The sequence below is a fragment of the Hypanus sabinus genome, chromosome 2 (assembly GCF_030144855.1).
Source record: "Hypanus sabinus isolate sHypSab1 chromosome 2, sHypSab1.hap1, whole genome shotgun sequence".
NCBI classification, from domain to species: domain Eukaryota; kingdom Metazoa; phylum Chordata; class Chondrichthyes; order Myliobatiformes; family Dasyatidae; genus Hypanus; species Hypanus sabinus.
In genome coordinates, this window is record NC_082707.1 from 117,541,990 (window position 1) to 117,559,280 (window position 17,291).

Genomic DNA, 17,291 nt, shown 5'->3' on the forward strand with positions numbered 1-17,291 from the left:
TGACATCAGTGGTTGATAAGCTGTTAGAGTTTGTTATTAAATATAAGGTTGCAGGTACTTGGCAACATTTTGATTAAAATTAGCAGAGGTCAACATTGTTTCCTTAAGGGGAAACCTTGCCTGCCAAATCTATTGGAAATCTTTGAGGAAACAACAGATAGGATAGCTGCTAATGCTTTGCAATGGTCAACTAAGCTAAAAATAGTTTGATGATTTTCACTTGTACTTAATGTCTGAGATTTCTCGCTTAAGTGTCCAACAATAATCAGCCAGTATTGATGGATTCTAGTTACCCTGATACAGTTTCTCCATGACCACGATGTCCTGGTGAAAACTTCCGTTATGTTCCATCACCAAGATTTGCAGGGAAGTCTAAATGGGAATGCAGAAAATGAATCTATAGTGGCATGTTGCACTTCATGGTTTTCTATGCTGGAAGCATGTTGTCAATCTGCTTCAAGTAGTTTGGGCTCTGTAGTTGCCAGCAAAATTTTTAGTGACATCCTTGAATGCCTTCCATGCAATTTTCTCTGGTCCCACTAGAAGTTCTTTGAATTGCTTGTCATTGGTGACCTGTTTGATTTGTATTCCAACAAATATGCCTTCCTTAATGTTGGCACCAGTTACTTTGGGAGGTATCTGTCTCAAATATCAAAATCCCTCACAGAACTTTTTGTGCCTCTTGACAGCAGATTATATCCGAGCAGTCTGAACCCAGTAATTCTGGTTTTGCCTTTGACAAATCCAAGTCTCTGATCAGATAATTTAACTCAGATTAAGTTATCAGATTCAACATAAAACATAAAAGATTCAAAATCTGTAACAGTATCAGTCCCATTTTCCATTCCTGGCTTGTGCATCCTGGCATCTTTGTTGCTGCTCTAGACTCTGTCTCTGGTGGCATTGGTACTGGAAGATATTCGTCATGCTTCATGGGTCTCATGGCTGAAGGGAGGTTGGGGCATTCAATGGATTTCTTGTTTTTAGCAGATAAACCAGATGCACTGGTAAGGTAAAAGTAACAGTCTATCACATGATCCTTCTGCTCTCACTATATCATCAGGACAGCGAACGACATTGACTTCCGAGTACATCTGTATCAAGCTCTAAGATCACCAACGCATGTTATGCAACAAATGTAAGGAACCCAGGCTTTATCTTGGTTGCCAATTTTACACCCAAAGTAGAGCTCGTAGGTTTACTTAATAAGAAGACTCATTCTCCATTTTTGAGATTGAAGAATCTACTCAGCACAAATATAACAAAGTATCGTGGCTGTTTCAAAAGTGGCGAGACATTTTGCTATCACAATTACTCAAGAAAATACTATTACTTTATTATAATGAGTATACACAGTATGCTAGGTGTGTAGAGCATGTGCATCAATGTGAGCGCAAATTAATATACTTGTGAATGCAATGCTTAGAATAGTGTGTGGGTGTGATGCTTTTATAGCCTTTTTAAAATCTGTCCTGCCATGCAGAGGTGCAATGGGACTTGGAAGTCAGAGTGCAGAATTCCCTAAAGGTTAGCATACAGGCTGAGTAAGTAGTAGAAAGGGAAATGCAATGTTAGCATCCACACTGCCTAAGCATGCCCAGATATGCCTGGACAAGATAGAAAGCTTTTCAGCTTACATTGTGGGCAACATTTTCTTTAACTTGAATTATGAATTTAAATAACATATATAGACAATTCAAAGTAATGATGCATGATGGTGACATTTTGTGATGATTGCCATGATTAGCAGCCCAAAATCTTTGTTGTACAGTGTTTTCAGAAGGCCTTACAAGGTGCCACACATGACTCTACTAAACAAGATAAAGAGCCTATGGTATTACAAGAAAGGTACTAGCATGGATAAAAGGTTGGCTGACAAGCAACACCAGAAATGATGCAATCACATCACAAAAATCATAGATGTAATGCTGTGAAAAAGAGGGCTTTGTCTGGTTGGCTGCTGGTAACTAGTTGTGTTCTGCAGGGGTCAGTTTTAGGTTAGCTACTTTTCAGGTTTTATGTTAATAATCCAGCTGATGGAATTGAAGGGTTTGAGGCTAAGAAGATAGATGAAGGGGCAGACAGTGTTGAGAAAGCAGGTAGTCTACAGAAGGATTTGGACAGATTAAGAGAATGGGCAAAGATTTGGTTGATGGAAAATGGTGTAGAAAACTGTAAGGTCATCCACTGATAGAAGGAATAAAGGTGTAGACTGTTTACTAAAGCAGGAACAAATTCAGAAATCAGAGGTGCAATGGGACTTGGAAGTCAGAGTGCAGAATTCCCTAAAGGTTAGCATACAGGCTGAGTAAGTAGTAGAAAGGGAAATGCAATGTTAGCATTCATTTTGTGAGGACTAGAATATAAAGACGAAGACATAATGCTGATACTTCATAAGACATTGCTCAGACCACATTTGGAGCACTGTCAGCAATTCTGAGACCCATATCTGTGAAAGGATGTACTGGCATTGGAGAGGGTCCAGAGGATGTTTATGAGAATGATCCCAGAAATGTAAGGGTTAATGAATGAAGAGCATTTGATGGCTCTGGGTGTGTACTCACTGGATTTTAGAAGAATGAGGGAGGATTATGTTGAAACCTATGGAATATTGAAAGGACCAAATAGTTTGAGAGTTCAAACCATAGGTCACAGCCTCAAAATAGGATGACCTTTTGGAACAGAAATGATGTAGAATTTCTTTAGCTAGAGTATTATGAATCTTAGAAATTCATTGTCACAGATGTCTGTAGAAACCATGTGATTTGCTATATTTAAAGTGGAGGTTTATAAGTTATTAATTAGGGTGTCAAAAATTAAGGATAAGGTAGGGCAATGAGGTTGAGGGGGAAAATAAATCAGCTGCTGTTAAATGGCAGAGCAGGCTCAGGCCGAATGCCTAATGTTGCTCCAGTGCTTAATGGTCTTATGATCTTAACAGCAGATCAATGGAATTCTATAACCTAAAATTATTCTCTTGTTGTCTACAAACTTAATTATAGCTCCTGCATCCACATCCAAATCTGTAAGGGTCCCATCTTAATCCCAATGATACTGTACTGGTCACATATTTTCAATCATACAACCTGTTTCTTATTACTAAGTCAATGTTGGATCCAGTTTGCCAAATTGCCTCACTTGTTAATCCAGTCTTCCATATAGTACCTTGTCAATGGCCTTACTAAAGTTTACATTGACTACACAGTATTCTTCAATTTATTTTGCAACGTCAAGGTTAGTCAACAGAATTTCCCAGCAACAAGGCCATGTCAATTACTATTGATCAAACATTGCCTTTCAAAGCGTAGATTCATTCTTTTGCTTAGATTTTTTTCGAATAATTTAGCTGTCATTAAAACTTCCCAGCTAAGTGCTGTGAAATCACTGCAGTACAGTATGTATTTTCTGGTAGGCTCCCTGCAAGGTTGGCAAACAGCTCTTTTGCAACATCTATCCTCCAACTTCTGTCTAATTTCATAGGTAACCAAAACTGAGATCTGTTTGGCCACCCTTAATCTTAAGATAGAATTTGACTGTGTTAGTCACCAAAGGAGCCACATATGACATCAATAGGGAGATCGTGGGGATGATCTTCACTGGATGGACTTATTATACATTGCATTACGTCTATGATAGTTGTGATGTGGTTGCATCATGGCCTGGTATGGAAATACCAATGCCAAGAAAGTAATGGATATAGTGCAGTCCATCACGGCAATACATTCCCCATGATTGAGCGCATTTACAAGTCTGCCACAAGAAAGCAGCATCCATCATCATGGACCCCCACTCTCCAGGCCTTGCTCTGTTCTTTCTACTACCAACGGGCAGGAGGCACAGGAGTGCCTCCCACTCCACCGTTACCTTACAACCATCAGGCTCCTGAACTGGTGTGGATTACTTTACTTACCTCAACTCTGAATTGAGCCCATAACCTATTGACTCATTTTCAAGGACTGTACAACTCATATTTTCAGTTTATCAGTCTTTGTTTATGTATAGATTTTCATTAATTCTTTTCTATTTTCTTGTAAATATCTACAGTAAACACGTCAGGGGCAAGTTTGTTTTTACACAGAGGGTGGTGAGTGCGTGGAATGGGCTGCCGGCAACGATGGTGGAGGCAGATACGATAGGGTCTTTTAAGAGACTCCTGGATAGGTACTTGGAGCTTAGAACAATAGAAGGCTATAGGTAACCCTAGGTAATTTCTAAAATAAGTACATGTTCGGCACAGCATCTATGTTTCTAATAAAATGAATCTCAAGTTAGTACATGTTGTCATATAAGTACTTTGATAATAAATTTACTTTGACTTTGATTGTTAAGGAGTCAATTACCTCTGCCATAGGGCATTGATGCAATTTTTTCATGGGGTGGTGTTTTAGCCACAATTCTATTCAGCTGATCGATTAATGATGTTAAAATCACCCTGGGGACAAAAGTGAGACTGTTTGCTAATCAGATCATCAGACAATACAGCCACCCATTTCCACATGAAATCTGACATCTAGATTTGAAATAAATCAAACAAATGCAATGGCTGTTATAGGTGTGAAACTCTGTTCTGTTGTAATTGCCTCCTGATTCCCCAAGGGGCTCTGCTCCATCTAGACAGCATGCCAGAGTGTAAAGGGTAACGAAAAGAACATCTGAATCTAGGATGAAACAGATCCTCTGGATCTGCACATCTTTTACTGCCTAGGCTGCCACTTCTTAGAAGTTGCTAAACTGTGACTGCGTTGTGTACTACTCAGAGGTAGAGCAAAAACTCATCAAGGGTTGTCGCACTACCTCTCTGGCCCCTAGTTAAAGAGTCCTGTGGGATATGACGATCTCCTGTTTGGAGATAATTTTACTTGTGTTTGCTATTATGTTAGTTACTATCACAGGTTCTATTCCTTTGAATTTACTTCTGCTTTGTTATTCATGTCATTTTACTCCTGAGTTTCAAATTTTGAATGCCATTGGAAGGAGGAGTAGCATAGACCTCATCCTGAGGCAGCATGGTAGTGTAGTGGTTAGCACAACTCTTTTCAATGCCAGTAACCAAGGTTCAATTCCCACCACTGCCTGTTAAGAGTTTGTGCATTCTTCACGTGTCCATATGGTTTACCTCCCACAGTCCAAAAACATACCAGTTAGTAGATTAATTAATTATTGTAAATTTCCCATGATTAGGCTAGGGTTAAATCGGGGGTTGCTGGTCAGCATGACTTGCAGGCCAGAAGGTCCTAATCCATGCTGTATCTCAATCAATCAATCAATCAATCAATCAATCAATAAGTAAGTAGGAAGAATTTGCACATTTACTCTGTAGTTCATATTCATTCTCTCCAGGTATACTACAGCTAATGGAGATTCTGATTATGAATGTGGTAAAGCAGCAGATGAACAAGCTAATCAAAAAGATCCATCTGATTCAAGACTGTCTTCTAAAAAGGTGGATGAATTCTTTCAACTTTTATGTATTGCGGATAGCTTACATGAAGGCACAATTACGGACAAGGCAAAAGGACTTAAGATGCTCTTGAAAAAAAAATCCACAGTAAGTATTTTTACCTTACCTTCAAATTTGCCTCCTCAGCTGGTCAATCCCAACTTTTCCTCTTTGACCAGAAAGATTGGCCATTCTGGTCCTGACTGGTTGATAATTATATGTAATCACTTCATATTTATGACTGAATTCTCCTGCTCAAGAATCAATCAAATAGTGCTGAAACACAATTATAAATTAAATTGTCATCTGTAATGGAGGCACACTTCTAGCAAACGGATTAGATAGTGATTGGGATTGAGAATAACTTTTTCTTAATCTTTGATCTCACCATGGCCCTGTGTTCAATTACAATGCATTCCTGGTTGCTATTACAAGAATATGCAAGTTAATGTAGCCATTCATCTTGTGCCCTTTCTAACAATCGGTCCCAGGTGAGAAAATGAGCAGCTATGACTCTTAACAGTATTAACAAAGCAGATTTGGAACTGTATAGAAGATAACTTGGTTTATACGCAAGTTGAATTTTACCATTATTTGGGTAAGCTGTATAAGACCATAGCTTGTGGATCAGTTTGTAATTGTATTAATCTTGATGGGGTTGCTATCTATCTTGTAATAAGATACATGTAATGCCCATGAAGAACTATGTTCTGATTGTCTTGATTGATGGTGATATAAAATTTCTAACATACTGAGAATGAGAGTGAGTAGGATAAAGGAGCTTGGATAAGGTAATTGGAAAAAAATTACATAGATCTGTTACCTTTTTCTTTGTTTCTAGGGAGGATATATACCTAATTCTTGATTGGAATGTTGCTGCATGATTTATGTAAACTATTTAAGATGTAGTTGTCTTTCTCTTTTTCATTTTAACCTCAGAAGGTGTTGACTTTTATTTTTATATAGTGCAGGACATGGAAGAAGTCTTCTGGTTTCTTTTTTTTCCATATCTTAAACACAGAACTGTTGCACTAGTCTATTAGTGATGGTTTATTTCAATTTTACCCTGCCTAATTTCTTCCATTAATTTGTAGATGAAGTAATTGGATAGTGATTTGTTTGATTCCCAGCTGATTTTTTTCTATTTCTTTTATACAGTGGATGTACAATATTTGGTATTAATTTCATTCTTCAGTTGTAGACCATCTTCCAATTATCTGACTGAATGGATGAATGGGATATCTGTTGGAGATTTCTGGCTTGTGTAAGATGTTATGCTGGACTCCTAACAAACTGTCTAAAGATAAAGATTAGCTTTATTTGTCACATGTACATCAAAACATACAGTGAAATGTGTCATTTGCATCAAACACTAACACAATCTAAAATTGTCAGTTTGCAAGAGTTGCCATTTATAGCATGCCTATAACTTACTAACACACATGCTTTGGAATGTGGGAAGAAACTGGAGAACCTAGAGAAACCCCATATAGTCATAAGGAGAATGTACAAGTTCATTACAGAGAGGTGGAAATAGAACCCCAGCCTCTAGCACTGTAAGGTGTTACATTAGCTGTTATGCTGCTGTGTCACCCACAGACTGTGCTTCATTTGTAACGCTTCGGATTTCATTACTTGGTAGGTTGTCAGCATCAGACTATAACATGATCCATCTTGATATTAGTGTCTCTGTAGTGTAATTCATGCATTTATGTTAATATGCATGTTCCTTGTTGTCATGTGTTTACTTCTAAAATATGAGAGGACAATGTATCATAACTGTTTGCTATCTCTGTACACCAAAATAATAAAAGTGAACCTAAAAAAGTGACATTGCTTGTCACCTTAATCCTCCCTCCTAGTTCCACTTTTATCTCTCAACCACATATAAATGAAGCTCAATGGAGATGGAGGAAAAAAATCAACAATCCTTTTCAGATTAAGTACTTAACTCACTTTTTGTTCAATGATTGCATATCTTTACTGCCGCTATTTTATCATAAATTTGCTATTTACTGATGATCTATTTTCCAATTTCAGTCAACTCTCTCTGGCGTGCTCTCTTGCTCTCTCTAGAACATTGACTGTTTCCAGTACATTCTACTTCCAACATCTCTGGCTCCATCATCTGAGCACCGGTGATCTCCAGGGCTGCATGTTCAGTTTGTAGATTGGTGTAAACACGAAAGCCTGAGTCTCAAAGTGAACAACACTAAAGAGAGGATTGTGGACTCCAGGAAGGTGCAGGCTGACCTCTCCCTACTGCACATCAGCAGCTTCTCCTTGGACAGAGTGAGGAGTATTAAGTTTATTTGCGTGCATATTACTGTCAATCTCACCTGATCCCTAACACCACCTCTTTAGCCAAAAGAGCACAGTAGTGTCCCCACTTCCTGAGGAGACTGAGGCAAGCAAGGCTGTCACCCGCCACCACCCCCCGCCCCCAATTCTCACGACATCTGATCAGAGCACAGTGGCGAGAACCCTGACCAGCTGAATCACCATCTGGAATGGAAATTGTAACGTATTAGATCGCAAGACCTTGCAGCAGATAGTACTACTGAAAACATAGTTAGGTTTTCTCCCATCCACCCCCCATTCAGGACATACATTCAATAGCCACTTTATTAGGTTCAAGAGTAGAACCTGTCCTGATCTTCTGCTGCTGTAGCCCATCTTTAAGCAGTCTTCTTAACACTCTGCTACCATCCAACACACATGTACATCCTGTCTGAATGTCCTGCCACTCCCCAACTCATAAACATACTCTTATCCTGCACTGGGTATTTCTCATCTTTTATTGCTGCTGTTTCACATTTATATGACTGCGTGTTTTTATTATATAGTGGCAGTTGTGTTACGTAAAGTGTAAGGTACGTTCTTATGTCATCTTGTCAGTCTTCGGGCTATGCCACACTATGAGTTGTGCTCAAGTTATCTCGTGACTGTATGTGCTGGATCATAGCAATTTAGGCTGTATGTTTTGCACCTTGACCCCAGAGAAGCGATGTTTCATTTAGCTGTATACATGTGTATGATTGAATGCCAGTAAACTTAAACTTGAACTTTTTAATTCATATTTGTGTTAACTGTAGTTTATTTTGATAAATGTAAGCTAAACTTCAGTACCCCGAGGAATATAAACCAATGGGAAATGATAATTTACACTGCGGCCACTTTAGGTAGAGAAGGTACATAATCAAATAGCTATTGAGTGTATTTCTGTATGTGTGTGGTCTTCTGCTGTAGCCCATCCACTTCAAGTTAGATATGTTGTGTGTTCAGAGATGTTCTCTGCGTGCCACTGTTGTATAGTGTGGTTATTTGATTTCTGTTCCCTTCCTGTCCACCTTGAGCCAGTCTGGCCATTCTCCTCTGACCACTCTCTTTAACAAAATTCTTTTGCTGACAGAACAGGAACTCACTGGATGTTTTTTGTTTCTCACACCATTCTCTGTAAACTCTAGAGACTACTGTGTGTGAAAACCCCAGGAGATCACCAGCTTCCAAGAAACCACTTCTGGCACCAACAATCATTTCACACTCAAAATCACTTAGATCCCATTTCTTCTCCATTCTGATGTTTGGTCTCAGCACAACTGAACTCCTTGATCATGTCTGTGTGCTTTTATGCATTGAGTTGCTGCTACATGATTGGCTAATTAAATATTTGCATTACCAAACAGGTTACCTAATAAAGTGTTATTTTTTGCAAGGTGGTTAGACTGTTGGCTGTCTTTAATTAAGCTCTTGCTTTTCTTTGACTTAGTTAACAACTGAAACCTGCTGAATGGTGGTCTGGATCTAAAAACCTGTCTGTACGGTACAAAATGATTATCTTTGGTCAATAACATTCTTTAGAGCAAAAGAATTAGTTCTATTCCCTAGCAGCTAAACTTGAATTCAAATGTGTTATTGAAAAAATTAAATATACCTTTTTGTATTTACAGTACAATATGAAGCCAAATTTCTGTTGGCGACTGGCTCGAGCCTACCTTGACATGGAAGAGATGTCTATAAATGAAAATGAGAAGATATCCTATTTAGACCTAGGTAAATTATTTGGCTGATACTGCATCTTGTTTAAGGGATATTACAAAGCTGCCTTGGGTAATTCAGCTGACTTTAAACAAACATAGTATCTGAGCTATATCTTGCTATCAGGACAAATTGAGCCTGAGGACCTTGGAAGATCATTATCTGAGCATACGAGAAGCTCATGGACAAATTTGGTCAAAACGTGCCTGAGCAAGGACCTGGATCCGTTGCAATTTGCCTACAGCCACAGCAGGTCTACAGGGAACATGATCTTCTGGTCCTCCACTCTGCCTTGGACCAGTTAGACAGCAACAATATCTATGGTGGGCTGCTGTTTGTCGATTAATACCATTAACCCCTCAGTACTAATCAACAAGCTTCAAAACCTGGGCTTCTGTAGCTGCCATTACAGCTGGATTCTAGTTAGTGTTGATTGGTAATAACGTCATCTTCTTGCTGACAGCCAACACAGGTACACTTAAAAGTTGACTTCTGAGCCCACCCATCAGACACATGGCCAGACACAGCTCAAATAAATTCAGCAATGTAACCATTGCTGTTGGCAGAATTTTAGCTGGTGATGAGGCATACAAGAGTAAGATAGATAGGCTGGTTGAGCAGTGTCACAACAACCTTGTACTCTTAAAGACCAAGGAATTAATTGTGAACTATTAATTAATTGTGGAGTAGGAAGGAGAGCACATACCTATCTTCATTGAGGGGTCAGTGGTGGAAAGGGTGAGCAGCTTCAAGTTCCTGGGCACCAACAGCTCAGAGGACCCATACTGGACCCAATATATTGATGTAATCATGAAGAAGGCACGGCAGTGGCTATATATCATTGCAAGTTTGAGAAGCTTTGATATGTCACAAAATACTAGCAAATTTTTACAGGTGTATAGTGGAGTGCATTATGAATGGGTGCATCACCACCTGCTATGAAGGCTTCAATGTACAGAAATGAAAAAGGCTGCAGAGAGTTTTAGACTCAGCCACCTCCATCATAGGCACAACCCTCCCCATCATTGAGGATATCATTGAAAAGTGATGCCTCAAGAAGGTGGGATCAATCATTAAGGTCATTCACCACCAAGACATGCATTCTTCTCATTACTACCATCGGGGAGGAGGTACAAGAATCTGAAGACTCACACTCAGTTTTTTAGTAGCAGCTTTTTCCCCTCTGCCATCAGATTTCTGAAGTGTCCATGAATCCATTTACACTACCTTGCTATTCCTCTTTTGCACTGCACTATTTATTTTTATTGTAACTTACAGTAATTTTTGTCTTAGACTGTACTGCTGCTACAAAACAAATTTCTTGAAATACATCAGTGATAATAAATCTGATTCTGAAACATGGTCAGTGCATCTTTAGAGATGGGTAATGGCAAAGCTGTAATTCTACTCAATTAATACTATATGTGATGTTTTGTTTAAGTAGTGAAAGAAAAGTGAGACAAACTTAATTAAGAGAGCCATTTTTCCATTTGTAGTTGTTCCAGTTTGTTAGTTTTATTCCTATTCCTATTCCTTGGTCATCCTGCCACTTGTGATGGGAATAAAATGCTGTTTTAAACTTACGAATAGTTTTGTCATCATGTGGAGTGCTTCTTGGATCCAGTGAAGGGGGAAAAGTAAGCTTGGGTTGTCAAATCCAAGAAGCTGTTGATTGCTCCTGTGAAATTGTCTTTTCTTCTCATGTAAAACAAATTATTCTTCAAAAAAGTAATTTACTTTAGTATAATGAACCTTCAGTATTTGTGCTTCTGTGTACTTTTGTTCATCTATATGCTGTGAGCTAAATAGAACTGAAAAATACAAAGAGGTTAGAGACACAGGAGACTGCAGATATTAGAATCTGGATCAAACTTCTGGAAGAACACAGATCAAGCAGCATCTATAGAGACAAGGGGATAATTGACATTTCAGATTGGGACAGAGTATAAAAAGAAAAGATCTCAAGGCATAGGACTAGAGTTGGGCCATTAAGCCCATCGTGTCTGCGTCACCATCTGATCATGGCTGATTTATTTTTCCTACCAACCCTATTCTTTTGCCTTTTCTCTGTAACCTTTGATGCCCTTACTAATTCAAGAACCTAATGGCTAGTGCAGTGGATTCTGGTTAATTGATTCACATCGGGAGCAGTACATCCTGGCTCCAATTAGCTGAAGTTTCATGGAAATGGTTAAAAGGTATACATAAAAAAGACTAACTGCATTTTACTGAGTAAAAAAATGTATTTAAATGAAATGCAGCTTAAACTATGACACTACCAATAATACTACAGTACTATAACATTGTATTAGTTCCTAATAGTTATCAATGGAGAAATCTCTCCAATGTACGCTGCTGTGTGCTCTTGATTAACTGCAAATGAACAAAATCAACATAGACATCTAATGCAGATAATGGACTACCTTCATTGCTGCCTTGCATGAAGTAGTGTTGTAATCAAACAATAAAGTTCTCCCAGCTAATGATGAGTGCTGTTAGGCAGATGAATGTTAATTTTGTCTTGCAGGGTATTTTTTTTCAGCAGTGTCAAGTCTTTTTATGGCACCTTCATAAGGGTCTTAATTACCAGAATCCTCTGTATATGGAAATGAGAAGGAAGGATAAGACAGGTTGGTTGGTGATGGATAGAGTTAAAATCGATTGGTTAAGGGGGTGGTGATGGGACATGATGGAACCAGGTAGTGGAGGGGATACGAAATGTAAGCAAAAGAAATAACACAGATAGTCAGGTATATAGGCAGTTGGAATCAGCAAAAGGGGAGTAGAGTAGGTTTTGTGGGGAAGGAGGGAAGAAAATATGAGTAAAGGGAGACATTGGACAGCAAGATAGCATAAGGGTTACTGCAGCACTTTACAGTACCAGCTGTAAGATAAGAGTTCAATTCCCACCACTGTCTGTAAGGAATTTGTACGTTATTCCTTTAACTGCAGGGGTTACCTCCAAGTGCCCTGGGTTCCTCTCGATGCCCTGGTTTCTTCCAAAATTTGAAAGAAATATGGTTAGTTGTTAGTGAGTCAAGGGCATGTCATGTTGCGACCAGAAGCATGGCGATATTTGCTGCCTGCCTAGCCCAGTCTTCGGCTGATTTTGATTTGCCACAGAATGACATATTTCACGGTATGTTTTGATATACATGTAACAAATAAAACTCATCTTTTTTAAAGACTTTTTGATATACCTAATAACAATTTCAGACAGGATGACACCAAGAGAAATTTCATCTTCCATGGAAAGGTGTCAGATCTCTCAGTGGGAGAGCATTTTGGAGATTGTAGTCATAATACTATCACCTTTACCATAGCATTGGAGAGAGATAGGAACAGACAAGTTAGAAAAACATTTAATTGGAGTAAGGGGAACAATGGGGCTATCAAGCAGGAACTTGGAAGCTTAAATTGGGAATAGATGTTCTCAGGGAAAGGTACAGAAGAAATGTGGCAAATGTTCAGGAGATATTTGTGTGGAGTTCTGCATAGGTACGTTCCAGTGAGACAGGGAAGTTATGGTAGGGTACAGGAACAGTGGTGTACAAAGTAAATCTAGTCAAGAAGAAAAGAAAAGCTTACGAAAGGTTCAGAGAGCTAGGTAATGTTAGAGATCTAAAAGATTATAAGGCTAACAGGAAGGAGCTCAAGAAGAAAATTAGGAGAGCTAGAAGGAGCCATGAGAAGGCCTTGGCGGGCAGGATTAAGGAAAGCCCCAAGGCATTCTACAAGTATGTGAAGAGCAAGAGGATAAGATGTGAAAGACTACGACCTATCAAGTGTGACAGTGGAAAAGTGTGTATGGAATTGGAGGAAATAGCAGAGGTACTTAATGAATACTTTGTTTCAGTATTCACTATGGAAAAGGATCTTGGTGATTGTAGTGATGACTTGCAGCGGACTGAAAAGCTTGAGCATGTAAATATTAAGAAAGAGGACGTGCTGGAGCTTTTGAAAAGCATCAAGTTGTATAAGCCGCTGGGACCGGATGAGATGTACCCCAGGCTACTGTGGGAGGTGAGGGAGGAGATTGCTGAGCCTCTGGCGATGATCTTCGCATCATCAATGGGGATGGGAGAGGTTCAGGAGGATTGAAGGGTTGCGGATGTTGTTCCTTTATTCAAGAAAGGGAGTAGAGATAGCCCAGGAAATTATAGACCAGTGAGTCGTACTTCAGTGGTTGGTAAGTTGATGGAGAAGATCCTGAGAGGCAGGATTTATGGCTTTGTCACGGGTAGGTCGTGCCTTACGAGCCTTATTGAGATTTTTTGAGGATGTGACTAAACACATTGATCAAGTAAGAGCGGTAGATGTATATGGATTTCAGCAAGGCATTTGATGAGGTACCCCATGCAAGGCTTATTGAGAAAGTAAGGAGGCATGGGATCCAAGGGGACATTGCTTTGTGGATCCAGAACTGGCTTGCCCACAGAAGGCATAGAGTGGTTGCTGATGGGTCATATTCTACATGGAGGTTGGTGACCAGTGGTGTGCCTCAAGGATCTGTTCTGGGACCCTTGTTCTTCATGATTTTTACAAATGATCTGGATGAGGAAGTGGAGGGATGAGTTAGTAAGTTTGCTGATGACACAAAGGTTGGGGGTGTTGTGGATAATGTGGAAGGCTGTCAGAGGTTACAGCAGGACATTGATAGGATGCAAAACTGGGCTGAGAAGTGGCAGATGGAGTTCAACCCAGATAAGTGTGAAGTGGTTCATGTTGGTAGGTCAAGTATGATGGCAGAATATAGTATTAATTGTAAGACTCTTGGTAGTGTGGATGATCAGAGGGATCTTGGGGTCTGAGTCCATATGACGCTCAAAGCAGCTGCACTGTTTGACTCTGTGGTTAAGAAGGTATATGGTGTATTGGCCTTCATCAATCATGGAATTGCATTTAGGAGCCAAGAGGTAATGTTGCTGCTATATGGGACCCTGGTCAGACTGCATTTGGAGTACTGTGCTCAGTTCTGGTCATCTCACTACAGGAAGGATGTGGAAACCATAGAAAGAGTGCAGAGGAGATTTACAAGGATGTTGCCTGGATTGGGGAGCATGCCTTATGAAAACAAGTTGAGTGATCTCGGCCTTTTCTCCTTGGAGTGACGGAGGATGAGAGGTGACCTGATAGTGGTGTTATAAGATGATGAGAGGCATTGATCGTGTGGAATAGTCAGAAGCTTTTTCCCAGGGCTGAAATGGCTGCCATGAGAGGGCACAGGTTTAAGGTGCTGGGGAGTAGGTACAGAGGAGATGTCAGGGGCAAGTTTTTTATGCAGAGAGTGGTGTGTGTGTGTGAAATGGGCTGCTGGTAACAGTGGTGGAGGAGGATACAATAGGGTCTTTTAAGAGACTTTTGGATAGGTACATGGAGCTTAGAAAAATAGAGGGCTGTAGGTAAGCTTAGTAATTTTTAAGGTAGGGACATGTTTGGCACAATTTTGTGGGCCGAAGGACCTGTATTATGCTGAAGGGTTTCTGTGAAATAAATTTTGCAAGATTCAAGGCTTTGTGATTTGCTTGAGAGAATGCCTGTGATTTATTTATTTAAGTGAATGAAAGATTGTAAGGAGAAGATATTTGGGAAGCTGAAAAGTCTGAAGATACATAAGTCACCTGGACCAGATGGACTACATCCCATGTTTTGAAATGGGTAGCTAAAGAGATTGTGGAGCCATTATTAAAGGTCCTTCAAGAACTACTAGATTCTGGAATGTTTTCAGAGGACAGGAAGATTGCTCATGTCCCTCCACTCTTCAGTAAGGGAGGGAGGGAAACAAAAGATATAAGCCAGTTAGCCTGACTTCAGTGGTTGGAAAGATGTTGGAGTTCATTATTAAGTTCATTATTCAGGGTACTTGGAGGCACTTGATAAGTAGGGCAAAATCAGTTTGGTTTCCTTAAGGGGAAGTCTTGGCTGCCAAATCTGTTGGAATTCTTTGAGGAAATAACAGGCTGGATAGATAAAGGAGAGTCACTTGGATTTTCAATATGTGACAAAGTGCTGCATATGAGACTGCTAAACAAGTTAAGAGCCCAAGGTATTACAAGAAAAATACTAGCATGTTCAGAAGATTGGCTGACAGGCAGGAGACGGAGAGTGAGAATAAAGGGAACCTTTTCTGGTTCACTGCCAGTGACAGTGTCAGTCATGTACCATAGGGGTCAGTGTTGGGACTGTTCCTTTTCACATTATATGAATTGATGGTTTTGTGACCAAGTTTGTGAATGATGCCAAAGATATGTGGAGGGCCAGGTAGTGTTGAGGAAGCAGGGATTCTGTAGAAGTTCTTGGACTGATTGGAAGACTGGGCAAAGAAGTGGCAGATGGTATACAATGTAAGGAAGTTTATGGTCAAGCATTTTGATAGAACAAATAAAGGCATAGAATATTCTTTTCAAGGGGAAGCAAATTCAGAAATCAGAGGTGCAAAAGGACTTAGGAATTCTAGTTCAAAGTACACTTAGTATCTAAGTATGTATGTATACTACAACCTTGAGATTCGTATCCTTGCAGGCAGCCACAAAACAAAGAAACCCAAAAGAACCCATTTTAAAAAAAATAGACTGCAAACACCCAGTGTACAGAGAGGAAAAATAAACAAATAAGGGAAACAATAAAAGTAAGTAAATAGCTTTCAGAACAAACGTGAGTCTGTAGACACAAAGCCTGGAGGAAACCTCAGCTCAGCACAGAGCCAAGTAGGCATCACAGAGCCTGGAGCAGGTCACAGCCTCGTCTCAGTTAGTGCAGAACTGAGTAAATGTAGCAGAGCTCTCAGGCACGGAACCCAAAGCAGACTCAGCTTCAGTTCAGCACAGAGCCAAATAATTATTGCAGAGCAGCGAGCAGAAACGGCCTGACCCATGCCTCTTGTCCTGACGCCCTGTCTTCTCAGTCCATCTGGCCTAGCATTTAAATCGTCCAAACATCAGGTTGTTTCTCACACTAGGACCCGGGCCCTGTCACATCGATAAGCTTTGGGCTTGGACCCCACCATCACTTTTTGACCTATTCCCAATCTTTCCAAACTGGCCTTGCGCTTAGATCGATTAAACCTTGCTCTTGGTTTAGGTGGATGGGCCTCGAAACTGCCTCTCCTCCGTTCTGTCTTTGCTGGGCAGAGAGGACATGGGGAGAATGTTTCCAATAGTTCGAGTGTCTAGGACCAGAAGGCACAGCCTCAAAATACAAAGATATGAGATGAGGATTTTTTTTTAGCTAGAGGGCAGTGAATCTCTGTAACTTATTGCCATAGATGGCTGTGGAGGCCGGGTTATGGGGTATATTTATGGTGGAAGTTGTTAAGTTCTTGATTAGTAATGGTGTCAGAAGTTACTGGTTGAAGACAGGAGAATGGGGTTGAGAGGGATAATAAATCAGCTGAATAGAATGGTGTAGATCGATGGGAAGAAAGACCTAATTCTGCTCCAAGCAGCACACACAAAATGATGTAGGAACTGAGCAGGCCAGACAGCACCTATGGAAAGAAGTACAGTCAATGTTTCAGGCCAAAACGTCAAATGTACTTAATTCACAGATGCTGCATGGCCTGTTGTGTTCCTCCAGCATTTTGTGTATGTTGCTCGGATTTCCAGCATCTGCAGATTTTCTCTTGGTTTGAATTCTGTTCCTACATCTTATGGTTTTATTTCAGAGACTATTGAAGTTCAGATTTAGATGTTTAATATTTGGAATAGAAATTGTATGTGTCCTGCCTGAGAATGGATCTCTGAAAGTGAATGTGCTACTCCAAATGTGCATTTAGAGTATATAACTAAAATATATTTTACACTTTGAATTATTA

The 17,291-nt window shown here is 39.9% G+C and overlaps 1 protein-coding gene across 4 annotated transcripts in view; it reads left to right on the top strand.

The window, feature by feature from the left end:
- Window positions 1-17,291, top strand: part of LOC132382642 (regulator of microtubule dynamics protein 3-like) — a 272,971-nt gene that overhangs the window by 57,168 nt on the left and 198,512 nt on the right. For all 4 annotated transcript variants that reach the window (XR_009508440.1, XM_059953066.1, XM_059953078.1 and 1 more), the window contains 2 exons: window positions 5,341-5,548; window positions 9,391-9,493. Coding sequence is in view for 3 of the 4 variants with exons in the window: in XM_059953066.1 (XP_059809049.1) it covers window positions 5,341-5,548; window positions 9,391-9,493 (311 nt within the window). In the remaining variant the exon portion in view is untranslated. The remainder of the gene's footprint in view (window positions 1-5,340; window positions 5,549-9,390; window positions 9,494-17,291) is intronic.